The sequence below is a fragment of the Schistocerca cancellata genome, chromosome 2 (genome assembly GCF_023864275.1).
Source record: "Schistocerca cancellata isolate TAMUIC-IGC-003103 chromosome 2, iqSchCanc2.1, whole genome shotgun sequence".
Taxonomy (NCBI): Eukaryota; Metazoa; Arthropoda; class Insecta; order Orthoptera; family Acrididae; genus Schistocerca; species Schistocerca cancellata.
In genome coordinates, this window is record NC_064627.1 from 972,115,346 (window position 1) to 972,136,946 (window position 21,601).

At 41.4% G+C, this 21,601-nt stretch overlaps 1 protein-coding gene across 1 annotated transcript in view; it reads right to left on the reverse strand.

Annotated features, from left to right (window-relative positions):
• Positions 1-3,864: 3,864 nt before the first annotated feature.
• LOC126162939 (serpin B6-like) overlaps positions 3,865-21,601 on the reverse strand; it is a 65,046-nt gene continuing 47,309 nt past the window's right edge. The window contains exon 8 of the mRNA XM_049919770.1: positions 3,865-4,218. Within this exon, the coding sequence (XP_049775727.1) occupies positions 4,070-4,218 (149 nt within the window). The 3' untranslated portion in view covers positions 3,865-4,069. The remainder of the gene's footprint in view (positions 4,219-21,601) is intronic.

Sequence of the window (21,601 nt, forward strand, 5' to 3'; positions counted from 1 at the left end):
ATAATTTATTTTATCTCGTCATACATTTCATCTATTTCTTCATCATCTGCAGAGGTAGTTGGCATATAAACTTGTACTACTGTAGTAGGCATGGGCTTTGTGTCTATCTTGGCCACAATAATGCGTTCACTATGCTGTTTGTAGTAGCTAACCCGCACTCCTATTTTTTTATTCATTATTAAACCTACTCCTGCATTACCCCTATTTGATTTTGTATTTATAACCCTGTAATCACCTGACCAAAAGTCTTGTTCCTCCTGCCACCGAACTTCACTAATTCCCACTATATCTAACTTTAACCTATCCATTTCCCTTTTTAAATTTTCTAACCTACCTGCCCGATTAAGGGATCTGACATTCCACGCTCCGATCCGTAGAACGCCAGTTTTCTTTCTCCTGATGACGACGTCCTCCTGAGTAGTCCCCGCCCGGAGATCCGAATGGGGGACTATTTTACCTCCGGAATATTTTACCCAAGAGGACGCCATCATCATTTAATCATACAGTAGAGCTGCATGTCCTCGGGAAAAATTACGGCCGTAGTTTCCCCTTGCTTTCAGCCGTTCGCAGTACCAGCACAGCAAGGCCGTTTTGGTTAATGTTACAAGGCCAGATCAGTCAATCATCCAGACTGTTGCCCCTGCAACTACTGAAAAGGCTGCTGCCCCTCTTCAGGAACCACATGTTTGTCTGGCCTCTCAACAGATACCCCTCCGTTGTGGTTGCACCTACGGTACGGCCATCTGTATCGCTGAGGCACGCAAGCCTCCCCACCAGCGGCAAGGTCCATGGTTCATGGGGGGGTCAACACTAATAGGAACGACAATACTAACATCGCCGAATCAAGCGTGTGTGAATGATGTATTCCCTCGAAGAACAGATCGATATGCTTCTCATTTACGAAGAATGCCAACGAATTTTATTGAGAGCTAGAGACTTATACACTGAAAGATATCCTCAACGTATTCACCCGACACGTCGTACATTTAAATATGTGTATAAGAAATTGAGAACAACTGGAACTTTAACGCATCGGAAACATAGCTGGCAAAGGAAAGTTACTAACGAGGAAACGGAAATTTATACTCTTGCCACTGCGGTTCTAGATCCTTGTGTTAGTTCGCGTCAAATTCCAAAGGAATCTGGCATGAGCCAGAGTAGTATTGTTCGTGTTCTCTATCGCCATAAACATCATCCTTACCATATCAGTCTCCACCAAGAATTAACTGGTACGGATTGTATGCATCGCATTGAATTCTGCCGATGGGCTCAACTTCAGATTCAAAGGATGACACATTTATTAATTTGATTTTATTTACTGACGAGGCTACATTCACGAACCATGGAAATGTTAATTTGCATAACATGTATTATTGTGCAACTGAAAATCCATGTTGGCTGCGGCAAGTTGCACACCAAAAACGGTGGTCGGTGAATGTATGGTGTGGGATTCTGGAGGACCAGAATTATAGGCTCCTATTTCATCGAAGGAAATTTTAATGGTAGGAAGTACACCACGGTCCTTCCAGAAACATTAGATATGTTATTGGAAGAAATACCTTTAGGAACAAGGAACAGAGTGTGGTATCAACACGATGGGTGTCCGGCACAGTTTTCGTTTATGTCTAGAAATGAGTAACAGGGACAATTCCCAAATTGTTGGATTGGACGCGGAGGAGATGTGTCGTGGCCAGCTCGTTCGCCAGACTTGACGCCTCTGGATTTTTTTGTGGGGATTCGTAAAAGAAATTGTTTTTAAAGACGTTCCAAATACACCTGAAGATATGACGAGAGAGAATTGTCAGAGCATGTGCTTCAATAAGTGCCGATGTGATAAGGAATACCACTCAGTCCATCATAAGAAGATCACAGCACTGCATTGATACCAATGGCCATCACTTCGAACACCTTCTGTAAGTGGACGTTCATGCCACCTTTTTTACCTTTGGTGACCTTCAAAGACCTTACTGTTACACATCATTGGATTCGTCTCAATAGCCGCTATCAGAAAATAAGTACCAAACTATAGCATCCCATATTTTACAAAAAAACAAAGTTGACCTTCATACCTCTGACGCGACCCCACCTAGAAGCAAAAAACCAACGTCACATTATGGCCCCCGTTGTCCCATGTAACTTTTGTCCCACCAAACCTTTTGTTTCAGCTACTATCATACTTTCGGAGTTATTCTAGGTGGCAATAATTAATGACTCACCCTGTATACCACGTTGAATGGAGATTTCTGGTGTTAATGTTTGTATATTACTAACACATTTTAACTGTCAATATGACACTTCAAGCTCGTACATTTGAACTATGTACAAGCTTGAAGTATGCTATTATTTCATATTTGTGCCACTATTTCATGGTTACTGTATTGAGAGTAGTGGATACAAGGGAAGGAAAGATTCGCGTTTTCCTCAGTGGGAAGGTTCGCTCCCAGTGTTGCCCCTAGTTGCTGTTTGTCGGCAGAAGGCAGTCAGTGAGTCTTACTTGATGGGATCAGCATCTCCAGGAAGTTGAAGAGTTTCATGAAAGTGTTCCCACGGTCAGATGAGTGCTTACGTCGGCTAGAATTGGTGCCTGTCCTTACTGAGGGCAGAGACCACCATGCCTCAACTGCTCTCCCCAGAGAGAAACTGAGAATGGCATTTTTTGAAATTTCTAAGTGGACGTCAAAAGATGGGACGCCATGGCACCACCTGAGCAGCATGAGAAAGTCAGTTGCTTATCCTCCAAATTTATGGTGTATCGAGTCACATAAGTAACCTCTGGCACCATTCTTGGATCGAAGATGACGATCAGTAGGTTGTACATCAGACCACTATCAACCTCTTGTTTGTTTCACCAGGAGTGGGACGTTTATGTTGTGTTCCTCTCTTTTTCTCGTGAAAAAAGAAATATTCTGTTCCGTCACTTTGGCTATAGCATTGAGTCATCCCCTACACTTGGAGATTTTTTAATTACTTTTTTAAATTGGAAGCTGAGGACGTAGAAAAAGTTTCTAGGCTATTCATCTCATGGCTGCCATGTGGTGCTGACTGGCGCACCCTAACTTGCTTTTGGCGGAAATGTAAGTGCTGCAGTTGTGGTACTGCGATCCGTATTCGGTGCAGATAAATCCTATGACAAAATATTTGTTCCCCAATAGTGATGCTGTTTTCCGTCAGGGTAACTAATCACACAGCTCCCGTCGTTCAGGACTAATTTTGTGAGCATGAGGGTAAACTGCCGCATCTCTCCTGCCCACGACAGTCATCACATCTTCGTGCACTACTCTGGAGAGAAAGGTGTACCATCGCTATCCACTCCATCTCCGTTACCTGAAGTTACCATTGTTTTGCGGGCCCCGATAACATGTTCCATGCGGCATGGGATCGACGCGTATAAGGCGCGAATGGCGTCCCGTTGCATAGCCATCCACGCTGCGTTCACCTGGTTACATAGCTCATGTGTGGTGGTCCGCATTGGGTCACAGCTATGCAACCATCTTTCACCATATCCCAATGGTATGAGATTTGTTCCAAAATGTTACAGGACCTGCAGTCATCCATTTCTAGACGACTGGAAACTGTTTCGGATGTCAACGGGTTTGCTGCACTGTATTGGGCATCGTAAAGTGTTATGTTTATGGTGTTGCTATATTTTTCGTCCACCATCTGCACAAACTAGAACTCATGCATTGTCAACAATCAGAAGAATGTCGGAAGTGGAACTTCAGAAGACGCACTTGTCTACTGAAGTACTCTCATCTGTACACACAAATTGATGCAGTGTGGGAAATATTAGAATACACAATTTTTTTATTGAATTTTGTTTTCTTACAACAGTAATGAAAAGTTGTAACAAAATTACCCTGTGTGTGTATTAATCATTTTCCTTTATTTAGAGGTTCGAAACAACGCTAAACTGAAGTATAAGTTTTCTTGAGTACACTGCAAGGTTACATAAATGAACGATAAACTGATAGACCGCACCGACTACAGTCACCATGAAATATCGGTGAGGTGCAGAGAACTGACGTGGTATCAGCAAACAATGTGTTCATACTGAACCACAGTAGGCTTCTTAATGTGAGGGATCGGAGATGCGTCCAGCAAAGAGCACCGCCCTCGTCTTTTGATCCAGTATGTAGAACAGAAAAGGATGGTCTGCCTTGAAAAAGAACGGTGGTGGAGGCGTTGTAATTACACTTGGCGCTGGGACAAAATGAACACCTGCAACAGATAAATCAACATTTCAGATTGCGTATAGCTCAATAATTTACCATACCTAATTTGCATTGATGGTTGAAAACTTGTCTTTTCATTTTGTAACCGGGTACAAATGGTTCAAATGGCTCTGAGCACTATGGGACTTAACTTCTGAGGTCATCAATCCCCTAGAACTTAGAACTAATTAAACCTAACTCACCTAAGGACATCACACACATCCATCCCCGAGGCAGGATTCGAACCTGCAACCGTAGCGGTCGCGCGGTTCCAGACTGTAGCGCCTTGAACCGCTTGGCCTCTCCGGCCGGCATCCAGCTACAGATTATAACATAATTGAAATTAAACTGTAAGAGAATCGTTGCACTTTATGAACCTTACAAATAGTCGTCACTGCTAATTACTTTCAGCTGTCACAAGGTGATCGCTTATAATAAGGGCACCGAAGAGCTTGACAGCAACTAAAACTCATTTACTTATTTTCTGTGTTCATTCAAACGAGTTTCTTTTTCAAAACTTTGCCTTGATATTAACTGTAAACATGTGTTATTGGGCGCAAGCTGCGCCAAGTTGGTGGTATTTCAGCATCTGGCGCACCTACTTCACTGCACCACGATCCCTGACACCGTCCGTTAGCAAGTAAAGTGACCCGACTGATTTCAGCATGTTGGTCGTGCAGAGCAGAAATCGTTCCATGGCTGTTCAGCATCCAACATATACCGTAAGGAGCGTTGCAGACAATGGTAGGCACTCCTTTCAGAAGGATAGCCTGGCAGATATTAATGCGGTGGTTCTCATGTGCATCGTTTGCTTGCAGCACCTACCATCTTTGGAGAAAGCTTTTCATGTGCCATAAACGTACCTCAGGTGGCTGCAATGCGTTAATTATGTAATGGGGAAAGGACTCCATCTTCATTATCTTGGTATTTGAGCAACGTCTCTGCGCACATGATAGATACAAAATACGTATACATATTGATATTTTTCACTACAGTTGGTATTTAGTGCAGTGTCCAGTACCTGCTAAGATAATTGGAACTAATAAACGTTTATAATGCACCAAGACTGTTAAGTCTCTACAGTGATGTTCTCAGTCTGTAATGGAGTTTGTACAGACATGAAACTTCGTGGCAGATTAAAACTGTGTGTAGACCGAGACTCGAACTAGGGCAGGTGGTCTATAAGCTGAGTTACCCAAGCACGACTTACGACCTGCCTCACAGCTTCTTACCTTCCAAACTTAACAGTTCTGGAAAACTTGCAAGACTAGCACTGCTGGAAGAAAGGGTATTGCGGAGATATGGCATAACCACATGCTGGGGATAATTTCCTCATATTTTTGGACCACTGTCGTATGATAGTATTTTTAACGAGATCTCCGCCATTTGAACGTACAGACTTCTTTATTTCATCATGATTTTTGCTTTAAGTCGTTATCAAATACAATAATGTTGGGTATAATTAGACTTTGTTAAGTGAAGTCATCGTCAAGATCTATTGAGCTGAATGTCCCAGCGTGTAGATAAGTACAAAGTCACAAAAATGTATGGCAGACGGGTAACAAATATGTTTTCGATCGATAAAACGATTGAGCCACAAATGAGCATCAATACAGTCATTACGCTTGCAGTGAACATGGTCAGAAAATATACTGTGGATCTTACTGGTTTACTATCAGTAACTTCCAATCACTCTTGCATCATTCGTCTACCATCTCTTTGATCTCTTTGCTGTATACCAATAGAGTTAAATGCAACACATTCCTCACACGACCATCTGGCTGTCTAGAACCTGGAAGACAAATAATCACGTTGAGTAGTTGGTACATTTTAGTGATACATAATCCACAACTTGCTAGCTGAATTGCAAGATCAAAACTTTCGACTTTTACAGCTGAAATTTATTCTTGAGTGCAGACATGTTCCGACTGTTCATGTTAGGCATCTTCAGTGGTCTACAATACATATAAAATTATCTAATTATATATATTTTGATGTGACATATGTGATGATTTTTGGATTTGTGTATCTCTAGCTATTTCTATTTACAGTTATCTGTTTGTGTTTTCCACTCACATTCATTTTTGGGATCTGTTCATCCAGTCGTCTGTAGTTTTATACGTGCTAAAAGCACATGGCATAGGTTTCTTCAAGTAAATACTTCTCTCCACATAACCTATACTGCTGGAAACTGCACATGTTTGCACTGCTCATGGTCATATGCTAAGAGTCATCCAGAGTGAAATGTGGTGCTGGGATGGGTATGGGGGAAGGGTGTGTGGTGGAGCACTGTCTGTGTGTGTGTTTGTGTGTGTGAGTCAATATTGAGGAGTTTGCTGTCATACGACAGTGAAACGTGATAAACGAAAACCGTGCCGTAGATCGAAAACCAAGTTATGTTTTTGTCATAGGACGCATTTTGTTTTGCCAATTCATTGTTGAGGAAGTATTTTGTTTTCCCATTTCAGTATTGCCCGTAATGAGATAATCCTTGACCGAATCACAGTGACCCACCGGTAATAATCATTTAGCATAAACTGACCAATTTTAAAAATTCATCAAATGGCAGTCTCCATACCACTAGGACTCTAGAAAGTGACCAGACGTCAGGGTGAAACCAGAGTCCCAGAAAATGTCGTAAGCTATGTGTCTGTCGCGTAGCTCGATCTAAATCCCAAGTGACATGGTTTTCTCAGTCGCAAACTCAATTGTAAACAAGACAGTACCACAGACAGTATCTAAAGGGTTCAGTACAAATTCTTTTAAAATACTCCAATGACTAACCTCAGCCATGGACTGTGCGGCTAGTTCCGGCGGAGGTTCGAGTCCTCCCTCGGGCATGGGTGTGTGTGTTTGTCCTTAGGATAATTTAGATTAAGTAGTGTGTAAGCTTAGGGACTGATGACCTTAGCAGTTAAGTCCCATAAGATTTCACACGCATTTTTTTGACTAACCTCAACATTTAATTTTGGCAAATCCCTCAACTCTATACTCGTCGGATTTGTCTGAGACTTCGTGGCATGACAGTTAAATATGGCTACACATTTTTCTGCCACTATTTCGTGATTATTTTATTGAGAGTACTGGGCATGTTTCCTTGGGAGGGCATATTAGCGCATTTTTGTCGCTTCCTATGTGCTCCCTAGTTCCTGTTTGTCAGCAGAAGGTGGTCAGTCAGTATAATTTTGGGGCGAGGGCTGAGTATCCACAGGGAGTTGAGCAGTTTCGCAGGAGTTGTCTACTACAACCAGCCCCTGCCCTCGATGAGGGCAGAGACCGCCTAGCCCTCACTGCCGACCCCAGAGAAACCTTGAGCGCGGCGTTTTGCCTTTTCTGTGCGGGTATCAAAGGACGAGATGCTGTGATACTACTCGTTCACTTTCGTCCCAAGTATTTGGTGTATCCAGTCGGAAGAGTCGTTGGCCCATCCCCCCTCCCATCCTCCCCACGTGCTTTGTGTGAAGAAGTTGACCAACTGGCGGGACACTGCTACAGGCCAGTCCCAACTCCCGTTCGTTAATATGCAGTTTTTTATGCGAAGAATAAAATGTTCCTACTGCGTTTCCAAATTTTTTTGAGGGGTAAGTGATACCCTGGTTTGGCACATTGGAAACAGCACTGAGTCGCTCTTCCACGTGTAGCTGTGTTTTTGAAAATTGGAAGCAAAGGGCGGAGAAGGAATTTCTGGGGTATTCTCCTCCCGGCAGCCATGTGGTGCTGATTGCCATACCCTATCTGATTTCAAGGGAAAATGTAAGTGTCACAGTTGCGGTAGTGCAGTCCATATTCGGAGCAGCTCGCAACTTACTTCTTACGCCACGCAAATTGTGTTGCCTATTTCATCAGGAATCTCATTTCTCTCTTTAAGTATGATTTTTCAAGTTGCCCAGATAAAGCTATCTTGCTTACCCGGACACTTATTGTGTCAATTTGTGGAATTATTCAGATTGCTCTGTATCAATTTTATGTGAACTGAGTACATCATAAAAAGCAAATAAAAATCTTTTACACGCAAACGACTTGAACTGCAAGATCCCAGAACGTAGTTTTGCTCAACAGAACGATGTAACGGAGCTGTTTCTCAGAGGGGGAAAATGTTTTATTCCTATTCTGCATATCAGACCCACATAAAACAATCCAGTTTTGTGGAGAACAATTTTATGTACAAACATAATTAGTTTGTTTTGGAAAATTGTGGAACCACAGGAATCCCAATAATTGGTCACTCTCTTTTATTTTGCAATGTAAACAAGTGTCAGAGGCCATCTTTGAGTGATGCAACATACGCTCACATATACTACCCATCAGGTGGTATTTACTAAATACGCACTGTATCTGGCGCATTGAGACACAACTAGGTTTCATTCTTGAGATTAATTAATTTTTAAGTCATTCTGCATACACATAAATAGCTATTAAATTGTAAGAACAAATTAACACACTTTTTGTAGTGTAATGGAAACTAAACACCACTTTAGAGCATATTATTTGATAGGCTCCCATTAACCATGAGTTCACAACATGTCCTTATGAAATTTATTACAGACAAGTACACCTTGTGTTGCATTGCAACATGATGACAGCTATCACGGTATCCCGATGTGCGAGAACACTATTTTAGCTCAACAGTTTCTTTAAAGAAAAGCAGTGCGAAATTGAATTTCATATGTATTTTGAGCAAAGTATCTGACTATCATTTTTTTTTTCAAACGATAGTATTGTGATATTCATGTAGCATTAATTTCAGACTGGTGCGCACGCAAAATACGTATTACACCCAGATTTTGTATAATGTAACATAAGTCTCTGAATAATGGGGTGGATCAAAACTATATTCCTAGAATATTTGATATGCAGATTGAGTCATTAACTATTGCCACCTAGAACAACTCCGAAAGTATGATAATAGCTGAAAAGATGTGGGACAAATGTTGCATGGGACAACGGGGGCCATAATATGACGCTGGTGTTTTGTTACTATGTGGGATCGCGACAGAGATATGAAGGTCAACTTTGTTTTTTTAAATGGGATGCTGTAGTCTGGTACTTATTTCTGATAGCAGCTCTTGAGACGAATCCAATGATGTGTAACAGTAAGGTCTTTGAAGGTCAACCGAGGTCAAAAAGATGAACGTCCATTTACAGAAGGTGTTCGAAGTGATGACCATTGCTATCAACGCAGTGCTGCAATCTTCTTATCATGGATTGAGTGGTATTCCCTATCACGTCGGCACTTATCGAAGCACATGCTCTGACAATTCTCTCTCGTATATCCTGCAAATAGTAAATATTCGCCGAATATGGCGTATCCATTTAACATGTACTGACATGTAAACGCCATTTTACGGTTTCACAATTCAACACTAATAGGAACGACAATACTAACATCGCCGAATCAAGCGTGTGTGAATGATGTATTCCCTCGAAGAACAGATCGATATGCTTCTCATTTACGAAGAATGCCAACGAATTTTATTGAGAGCTAGAGACTTATACACTGAAAGATATCCTCAACGTATTCACCCGACGCGTCGTACATTTAAATATGTGTATAAGAAATTGAGAACAACTGGATCTTTAACGCATCGGAAACATAGCTGGCAAAGGAAAGTTACTAACGAGGAAACGGAAATTGATACTCTTGCCACTGCGGTTCTAGATCCTTGTGTTAGTTCGCGTCAAATTCCAAGGGAATCTGGCATGAGCCAGAGTAGTATTGTTCGTGTTCTCTATCGCCATAAACATCATCCTTACCATATCAGTCTCCACCAAGAATTAACTGGTACGGATTGTATGCATCACATTGAATTCTGCCGATGGGCTCAACTTCAGATTCAAAGGATGACACATTTATTAATTTGATTTTATTTACTGACGAGGCTACATTCACGAACCATGGAAATGTTAATTTGCATAACATGTATTATTGTGCAACTGAAAATCCATGTTGGCTGCGGCAAGTTGCACACCAAAAACGGTGGTCGGTGAATGTATGGTGTGGGATTCTGGAGGACCAGAATTATAGGCTCCTATTTCATCGAAGGAAATTTTAATGGTAGGAAGTACACCACGGTCCTGCCAGAAACATTAGGTCTGTTATTGGAAGAAATACCTTTAGGAACAAGGAACAGAGTGTGGTATCAACACGATGGGTGTCCGGCACATTTTTCGTTTATGTCTAGAAATGAGTAACAGGGACAATTCCCAAATTGTTGGATTGGACGCGGAGGAGATGTGTCGTGGCCAGCTCGTTCGCCAGACTTGACGCCTCTGGATTTTTTTTGTGGGGATTCGTAAAAGAAGTTGTTTATAAAGACGTTCCAAATACACCTGAAGATATGACGAGAGAGAATTGTCAGAGCATGTGCATCAATAAGTGCCGATGTGATAAGGAATACCACTCAATCCATCATAAGAAGATCGCAGCACTGCATTGATACCAATGGCCATCACTTCGAACACCTTCTGTAAATGGACGTTCATGCCACCTTTTTTACCTTTGGTGACCTTCAAAGACCTTACTGTTACACATCATTGGATTCGTCTCAATAGCCGCTATCAGAAAATAAGTACCAAACTATAGCATCCCATTTTTTACAAAAAAAACAAAGTTGACCTTCATACCTCTGACGCGACCCCACCTAGAAGCAAAAAACCAACGTCACATTATGGCCCCCGTTGTCCCATGTAACTTTTGTCCCACCAAACCTTTTGTTTCAGCTACTATCATACTTTCGGAGTTATTCTAGGAGGCAATAATTAATGACTCACCCTGTATATCACGTTGAATGGAGATTTCTGGTGTTAATGTTTCTATATTACTAACACATTTTAACTGTCAATATGACACCTCAAGCTCGTACATTTGAACTATGTACAAGCTTGAAGTATGCTATTATTTCATCTTTGTGCCACTATTTCATGGTTACTGTATTGAGAGTAGTGGATATAAGGGAAGGAATGATGCGCGTTTTCCTCAGTGGGAAGGTTCGCTCCCAGTGTTGCCCCTAGTTGCTGTTTGTCGGCAGAAGGCAGTCAGTGAGTCTTACTTGATGGGATCAGCATCTCCAGGAAGTTGAAGAGTTTCATGAAAGTGTTCCCACGGTCAGATGAGTGCTTACGTCGGCTAGAACTGGTGCCTGTCCTTACTGAGGGCAGAGACCACCATGCCTCAACTGCTCTCCTCAGAGAGAAACTGAGAATGGCATTTTTTGAAATTTCTAAGTGTGTAAGTAGGCTGTTTATGTTTTCTTTATGTAAGTAGGCTGTTTATGTTTTCTTTGTGTAAGTAGGCTGTTTATGTTTTCTTTATGTAAGTAGGCTGTTTATGTTTTCTTATTGGCAACGTTACGTAGCGCTCTGTACGAAAATCACTGGCTGTGCTGTGTGCTGTCTGTGGCTAGTTTGCATTGTTGTCTGCCATTGTAGTGTTAGGCAGCGGCAGCTGGATGTGAACAGCGCGTAGCGTTGCACAGTTAGAGGTGAGCCGCCAGCAGTGTTGGATGTGAGGAGAGAGATGGCGGAAGTTTTGAAATTGAACTGCTATATATATTATGATTATTAAGGTAAATACAGTGTTTGTTCTCTATTAAAATCTTTCATTTGCTAACTATCCCTATCAGTAGTTAGTGACTTCCGTAGTTTGAATCTTTTATTTAGCTGGCTGTAGTGGCGCTCGCTGTATTGCAGTAGTTCGAGTAATGAAGATTTTTGTGAGGTAAGTTATTTGTGAAAGGTATAGTTTAATGTTACTCAGGGCCATTCTCTTGCAGGGATCTTTGATAGTCAGATTGCGTTGCGCTAAAAATATTGTGTGTCAGTTTAAGCACAGTCCTGTATAAATGTTCAAAGGGGACGTTTCATATGTCGACCCTTAGCCGAGGATACCTCACTGGAATCTTCTGATTTTTTCTTGTAGTTTGTGTAATTAGTGTAGATTTTGTTTATTGCTATTGCGTAATTGTAGAGAGAATCTCCTTTGTAGTTGCAGTCTTTCATTGTTGTACAGTAAAACAGTTGTGGCATGCATGTAGATTTGCACCAAGTATTTCGCAGCTACAATTAACTAGATATTATTTTCAGTTCTATGTTAATGCGTTCTCTTATTTTTGCTCTTCAAATTGTGTTTTTTTTGTGTTGTCGTGTGAAATATTGTGACAATAATGGCGTGTGAAAAACGTAATACTAGGCTCCAAAGTAAACTGAGAAATGACAGTGAAGACGAAAGCAGCGTGTTAGCGCCACCGAGTAATGAATTAACTAATGTTGAAAGTAGTAATTTGGTAATTGTACATAGGGAAATGGAGCGGGCTGCAAACAATGGTGTAGACAGTGAAACAATTAGTGAACAGGGAAGCATTATCGATCGATCGGTCGGCAACAGCTCCCCTCAGGAATCCGAAATGACAGAACACAATATTGCAAATACTGTAGACTTAGGTTTTGGGTCCTCACCGTTTTCTCAAATGAGTCAAGACACATTTTCTGCTTGTCAAAATGTGAATGTTGCTGGTGCAAATGCACTGCCGAAAAGCGTAGAGGAACAGATTCCAGACACTAATGCATTGTTATTACAATTAATGCAACAAATGGGACAAAATCTTCAAAAGTTAGACACAATGGAACAAAATCTTCACACCACGCTTGAACAAACACGTGAAGATTTAACTACTGAGTTACATAACATTGAATCGAAATGTCAAAAAGTCTGTAATGACGTAAAAACACAAATTTGTGAGCATTTTCAACCTATTTTTTCGCGGCATGAAAATGCATTACAGAATCACGAAGCAGCCATAAAAGAACTGCAAACCATTGTTCATGAAAATCATGAGAACTTGTGGGCTAAAACTGACTCAGTTGCATCTACCGATTCGGTTACGCAACTTGCAAAAACTCAGGAAAACTTAAAGGACACAGTAGATTCGATTTCAACACAAATGGACACTCTGAAACTTGGTTCAGAAAAACACACTGAGGAAATGTGTTCACTATCGGAGAAAGTAGCCGAACTTTCGGATCAGGTCACTAACTTATCTACAAAGGTAGATGATGATCTGAATGACACAAGACCCGTAGCCTTCACTGACACAGAAGAGTATGAACAAATAAGGAAATTCAAACAAAATCAGAATCAAATTAATACGCAACACCAAAGAGAAATCCGGGAAGTACAAGATCAGCTGACACAGGTGATACAAGAATTACATATTTCAGAGGACACTCGCGCTCCAACACGGGAAGAGGAACTTAGAAATACGGAAAAGCCACAAAATAATAACACAGGGCATTTCGGTAATTATGAAAGGAATTGGCAAGGTGGACCGAATATTGAGATGGAACCGCCGACACGACGTAACAATGACCGATATGCTACTCGCCGACACGATGACTTTGACTATAAGCTGTTCATTACTACACGTAAATTCAAAACGTTTAAGAATTCTGCCAACGACATTCATCCACAAGCGTGGCTCCATCAATTCTCTCATTTTCTTCCTCCCAACTGGTCATTAGAACACAGATTAGAATTTATGTGTGGCTACTTGGAGAATGAACCAGCTGTAAGAATGTGATCGGTCATTCACGATTGTCACAGTGAAGGAGAATTTTATCATGCCTTCCTCTCAGCATATTGGTCTCAAGCTACACAAGACCGAGTAAAACATGGCATCATAATGATGAAACATTTCGAACAATCTGAATTTTCCAGTTTTGTGAAATATTTTGAAGACATGTTGCACAAGAATCAGTACCTGTCAAACCCATACTGCCCCTCAGAACTCATCCGCATTTGCTTAATCAAATTACCTGAACATTTACGGCATATTATTTTGGCAGGACGTTGCAAAGACGACATTGAAGCTTTTCAGGGACTCTTACAAGAATTAGAAATTGACACAGATAGTCGCGGGATGCAAAAACAGGAAAACAATCACTACAGGTCACATCCGTCACAATTCCGTGACGATAGAAACAATAACTGGACACGACAATTCTATTCTTACCACGTAAATCGTGACCAAAAGAGACACCACCCGTATGGCAACCACTGGCAGAGTAATAGTTACAGAGATAGATCGCATTTTCGCAGTAATGAATATGACAGAGACAATCAGAGAAACAGACAATATGGGAACCAAAACAATTATTATCAAGGGAGACAGAATAACTTTAGACGCAACGGTCCAGCGCGCATTTACGACTCAGGGAGAAATTCTCCACCACTTAACAGACAAGAAAGAAGCCACAGGAACTACCGACATGACGACAGACGATATGATCGTAACGACAGACCTGAACTGCATCAGAACTGGCGGGATTTAAACAGAGCAGAGCCCTATCGGCTAGGCGAATTTGTGGAAGTTAGGCCTCCTAATCCCAGTAATGACGCGCATCAACAAAGAAACAGACAATGACTCACACCGCAGGCAGCCGCGTGCGCCGGCTGGCTCAGAGAAAAATAACATAGACGCTAACCTTGAGCAAAATTCCTGTATTCTTTACGGACTAATACTGCATGATAATTGCATTCAAGTTGAAACTCTGCATACTGAGAAGAGCAAAGGTTTACACCACATTTCACATGTAAACCCGTTTATTGAAAGACAATCTGCTTTTTAACTTTGTCTTTGCCATAAAATTTTTCACTTCACGTTACTAGTATGCTTTAGAAACTGTTACCATGCAACAATGTTTGAAGCTAACTAACTATCCAGTCAAGAACATAGGTAACTTAGACAAGTAATTGCGAATGCATTGTTATTGCGAACAGACGACACAATGTTGTTATTTATACAGTCCTCCTTGTTAGTTGCACGATTACGTAACGAATATACGGCTTACATACTTAGAACATATACCAGCACTGCTAATGAGATTTTCATGCAACATTTTGGTTTGCTTGAGAGTAGATTCTGGATTTGAGGTGCTTTCTATGAAATGCCAGATGACACAGTGGTTAGTTTATGTGACAGCTACACGATTTTATCACGACGCTGCTAATGCGTGACAATTTAAAATGTTGCTTTTGCGGTGTATCTGTTTTATATCTGCACAGTTTTTTCTGAATTCTTCTGTAAAGTGAGACATGTTTTAGTGGTGACTTTTGTGGTATGGCTACAAGGAGACAGCCTTTTCCGTAGGACAACAATACGTTACAGCACAGTAATTTCCTCATCACGGCAATAAGCGTAATAACTAAGATATCTCTACGCAAAGCATTTCACTTTTGTTTATCATGAGGTAAGTACATTGACTTCTGCAGAACTAAGCTTTCAGAGGACAATAACTACGAGACTTCCACAGAGATGATCTTACAGCAAGACGCACATTTAGCGCTACAGGACACGTATTTGAGTGATTAATTTTGTACTTAAAACATTTATTTTTAAAGATTTTTGAATTACAAAGAAAGTTTTCCGTGATACATTTCATTCCATTGCTGTAATCTGTAACACCTGAGGGTATAATTACAATAATCCTCAGGGGGGTACACGCTTACTTTGTGTACCATGTGTCTGGCAAGCACAAAGAGCCCTAGCTAATATGGTATTTGCTTATACAACTTTACACATCGGTACCATATTTCTTTAACACATAATTACACAGCTATCTGATCATTTAACTGAGAGACACAAACTTTTTTATTACGTCAGTGACACATGTTTACGCAATTACAGAGTTGGTTTACTTCACACTTACGAAACTGTATTTTGTCTGTACTTTGTGAACTGTTCATATTTTTTCGGACCCATTGTGATATTATGAGATCTTTGAATGATACATTTGGTATGGGATCATGATTTTAAAGTACGTTTGAGGCAGATGACACTATTGAAATGAGCAGAGAATATTTTTTATGATTTGAAGTTATTGCAGAAAGCTACGACCTTTTTGAGATTTGACTGAGGTGTTATGATGTTATTATTACAACGACAATGTGTATTATGCTGCTGAGGTATGTTTATGATCAATAAGCTAATGCTATATGAGCTATTTGATTATGCTACGTATGTTATGATGAAATATTGAAGAAGTGTTGACGAATAAGGTAAGGAATAATGAATAGAAGTTAGGGACTCTTGACTTGTGAAAAAGGATGTTGGAAACCAAGAATCGTACTTTAAGACTTATGAAATGTGTGTAAATGCGTGAATGTATCACAATGCCGGCGAAAATTTTTTTGGACACTGTTACATTCATAGGATTTTGTTTCTACACATTTGCAACGCAAATTCTTGACCTGTGAAATATTTTTATATGAGACTGTCACTGTAGCGGAAACTGCTGTCGTAAATATTTCCGTAAGGAAGTTAAGTGACCACCTGCACGTAATGCGTCGTGTGCACCCAGCTGCGCGACAGACGCCTCGAAAAAAGCCATTAGTGCCTTTCAGAGGCAGAGGCAGAGGTGGAGAAAAAAAAAGAGACATTAACCTCGCTGTTGACATTCCTTTAGAGAAAACATTGCAAATGCGACACCTTCATTACTTGGAAAGATACTTACATCTGCACACCTGATTATGACAAGCGTCTTTCTCTAGAATTGAGGGAATTTTTACTGCATTATGAAATGCCATATGGCTAATGAATGATGTTTCATGCCGTCCTTTGTATATATTTGCTCATTTTCTTTAATATCTAGTTCCTAGCTGCACTGCAGCATTGGTTAAAATAAAATTTAATATACACTCCTGGAAATTGAAATAAGAACACCGTGAATTCATTGTCCCAGGAAGGGGAAACTTTATTGACACATTCCTGGGGTCAGATACATCACATGATCACACTGACAGAACCACAGGCACATAGACACAGGCAACAGAGCATGCACAATGTCGGCACTAGTACAGTGTATATCCACCTTTCGCAGCAATGCAGGCTGCTATTCTCCCATGGAGACGATCGTAGAGATGCTGGATGTAGTCCTGTGGAACGGCTTGCCATGCCATTTCCACCTGGCGCCTCAGTTGGACCAGCGTTCGTGCTGGACGTGCAGACCGCGTGAGACGACGCTTCATCCAGTCCCAAACATGCTCAATGGGGGACAGATCCGGAGATCTTGCTGGCCAGGGTAGTTGACTTACACCTTCTAGAGCACGTTGGGTGGCACGGGATACATGCGGACGTGCATTGTCCTGTTGGAACAGCAAGTTCCCTTGCCGGTCTAGGAATGGTAGAACGATGGGTTCGATGACGGTTTGGATGTACCGTGCACTATTCAGTGTCCCCTCGACGATCACCAGTGGTGTACGGCCAGTGTAGGAGATCGCTCCCCACACCATGATACCGGGCGTTGGCCCTGTGTGCCTCGGTCGTATGCAGTCCTGATTGTGGCGCTGACCTGCACGGCGCCAAACACGCATACGACCATCATTGGCACCAAGGCAGAAGCGACTCTCATCGCTGAAGACGACACGTCTCCATTCGTCCCTCCATTCACGCCTGTCGCGACACCACTGGAGGCGGCCTGCACGATGTTGGGGCGTGAGCGGAAGACGGCCTAACGGTGTGCGGGACCGTAGCCCAGCTTCATGGAGACGGTTGCGAATGGTCCTCGCCGATACCCCAGGAGCAACAGTGTCCCTAATTTGCTGGGAAGTGGCGGTGCGGTCCCCTACGGTCTTGGCGTGCATCCGTGCGTCGCTGCGGTCCGGTCCCAGGTCGACGGGCACGTGCACCTTCCGCCGACCACTGGCGACAACATCGATGTACTGTGGAGACCTCACGCCCCACGTGTTGAGCAATTCGGCGGTACGTCCACCCGGCCTCCCGCATGCCCACTATACGCCCTCGCTCCAAGTCCGTCAACTGCACATACGGTTCACGTCCACACTGTCGCGGCATGCTACCAGTGTTAAAGACTGCGATGGAGCTCCGTATGCCACGGCAAACTGGCTGACACTGACGGCGGCGGTACACAAATGCTGCGCAGCTAGCGCCATTCGACGGCCAACACCGCGGTTCCTGGTGTGTCCGCTGTGCCGCGCGTGTGATCATTGCTTGTACAGCCCTCTCGCAGTGTCCGGAGCAAGTATGGTGGGACCGACACACCGGTGTCAATGTGTTCTTTTTTCCATTTCCAGGAGTGTATGTACTAATATAGTTATTTTATGCCTACAGATCCAGTCAATAAGAAATTTATGATCTACTTGCAAGAAAACGAGGGCACATAGATAAACATATCTCTTCACAGGAATTGCATAAATAATTTCTTTACGATTTGGTAACTTATCTGCTAGTGTAAGTTCTCGTGATGCATCACTCTAGTGTTAAGATGTGACATAGGTATTAGACATGGCCATTTTAGTGTAATATTTTTTCTGCTTGAGCTATGTCATGTTTCGGTATAAGTTACTGCTGTTTGCCAGGCATAGTGTTACTGAATTTGACTTTGTGTTACTCTTCTAAGCTAGTTTTACTACTGTTTTCTTTTTCTTGTTTGCTGCACAGTGCCTTATATTAGTTGTAGTACTGCAATTGCTTTGCCAATTTGAATTTTTTGTCATTGATGTTTGTGTTAATTATTTTGTACTGCTGCATTGCCTCGTCCCTTAGTTTAGCATCTGAGCTCAGTAGATTTAAGTTAGCTTAAGAGGGGGTAGACCATATAAGAAACTAACTATGATGAATTTATAAGAAATGCATTGAGAAGCTATCAGAAAATGGTTTGGGAAAAAAAAGGATACTGTACAGTGGAGAAAAACCATTTTTGACAGAGGATGTGAACAGAATACAGAAAACAGGCTTAGATAGGACTTTTGGGAATAATGATGAACGAAGGGAGATCTCCATGTAAAATACTGCAGTACCAAATGTTACACTGAAAACGAACCCTGTCCTTTCCTTTTGTGTTATCCCACTATGTGTTTGTGTACCCTTGTGTATTTGTTTTCTTCCTGTCTCTGTGTAGTTTCATAGAATTTTTTCTTCTAATATTAAGCTACATTCACTATGATGAGGAATACTGTTCTCCTCAAATATAATTGGCATTAATAATATGTTATTTACCTTGTAAAGATGCTTAGACATTATTTATTGTGTTTTGTTTTAATGCTCATGTGTAAAGTTGATGTTCCAAAAGTTATTCTGATCTTTTATGTATTTACTTATCTCATAATTCCTGTAACATTGATGTATATGTTTATTTCTATTCTGTTGTAAAGCCTGTACTACAAATGTTATCTGTATTGTTATGTTCTTTAATGATGTATTTTGTACCTTTGTAATTGTATTCTTATGTTGTAAATTTATAATAATATTGACACCAATTCATCAAATTAAGTAACTTGTAAGTTACATTTCACTGCACACGTTTCTGTTGGTCATAGTATATGGACAATATGTGAGAAGTAGGGACTGTTAGTGTTTGCACGTGTGTTAATAATTCAGCAAGGGACTGGATAACAGCATTGCTGGTTCTAAGGACAATTCCAAAAACTTTGTGAGTGCACAAGTGGTGGTTTATGGACTTGCTCTATTATCCGCAAGACTCTTCAATGGTGATTGTGCACCTGCACAGTTGCAACAGATGGCTGCTGGCCGTCTCTACAAGGACTACAGTGGGTCTACACCTTTGACGACCCACCAATACCATTATCTCTACAAGGACTACAGTGGGTCTGCACCTGTGATGACTCACCAACACCAATACTCTCTACCAGGACTGCAGTGGGTCTGCTCTGTGATGACCTAGCTACCAATATTCTTCAAAAGTTCGAATGACTCTGTTGTGGGTTTGCTCTGTTGTGGCCCATTACCTGTCAGCATGTCAAGAGTCAGCACTGTCTTTCAGTTGGAAGGACAACACTACTTCTTCAAGACTGCATGGAAATCCACTACTTCCGTTGGCATTGTCTTTTACTGCTCAGACTTTGAAAAAAAAACACTGAAATTTTACTGTAATGAACAATCTGGACTGTCTTTATGGACTGTGAGAAAATTTTAGCTTTTGACCAACATTGTATAAATAAGTGTGTGCATTTGATATCTTTGTTATTGTAATTATGAAAAATTTTTTCAAATCATTATTGGCCACTGCCCAAAAATATTTTTTAAAATTTTTTGTGGGGAGCATGGGGGCTATGTAAGTAGGCTGTTTATGTTTTCTTTATGTAAGTAGGCTGTTTATGTTTTCTTTATGTAAGTAGGCTGTTTATGTTTTCTTTATGTAAGTAGGCTGTTTATGTTTTCTTATTGGCAACGTTACGTAGCGCTCTGTACGAAAATCACTGGCTGTGCTGTGTGCAGTCTGTGGCTAGTTTGCATTGTTGTCTGCCATTGTAGTGTTAGGCAGCGGCAGCTGGATGTGAACAGCGCGTAGCGTTGCACAGTTAGAGGTGAGCCGCCAGCAGTGGTGGATGTGAGGAGAGAGATGGCGGAAGTTTTGAAATTGAACTGCTATATATATTATGATTATTAAGGTAAATACAGTGTTTGTTCTCTATTAAAATCTTTCATTTGCTAACTATCCCTATCAGTAGTTAGTGACTTCCGTAGTTTGAATCTTTTATTTAGCTGGCTGTAGTGGCGCTCGCTGTTTTGCAGTAGTTCGAGTAATGAAGATTTTTGTGAGGTAAGTTATTTGTGAAAGATATAGTTTAATGTTACTCAGGGCCATTCTTTTGCAGGGATCTTTGATAGATTGCGTTGCGCTAAAAATATTGTGTGTCAGTTTAAGCACAGTCCTGTATAAATGTTCAAAGGGGATGTTTCAAGTGGACGTCAAAAGATGGGACGCCATGGCACCACCTGAGCAGCATGAGAAAGTCAGTTGCTTATCCTCCAAATTTATGGTGTATCGAGTCACATAAGTCACCTCTGGCACCATTCTTGAATCGAAGATGACGATCAGTAGGTTGTACATCAGACCACTATCAACCTCTTGTTTGTTTCACCAGGAGTGGGACGTTTATGTTGTGTTCCTCTCTTTTTCTCGTGAAAAAAGAAATATTCTGTTCCGTCACTTTGGCAATAGCATTGAGTCATCCCCTACACTTGGAGATTTTTTAATTACTTTTTTAAATTGGAAGCTGAGGACGTAGAAGAAGTTTCTAGGCTATTCGTCTCATGGCTGCCATGTGGTGCTGACTGGCGCACCCTAACTTGCTTTTGGCGGAAATGTAAGTGCTGCAATTGTGGTACTGCGATCCGTATTCGGTGCAGATAAATCCTATGACAAAATATTTGTTCCCCAATAGTGATGCTGTTTCCCGTCAGGGTACCTAATCACACAGCTCCCGTCGTTCAGCACTAATTTTGTGAGCATGAGGGTAAACTGCCGCATCTCTCCTGCCCACGACAGTCATCACATCTTCGTGCACTACTCTGGAGAGAAAGGTGTACCATCGCTATCCACTCCATCTCCGTTACCTGAAGTTACCATTGTTT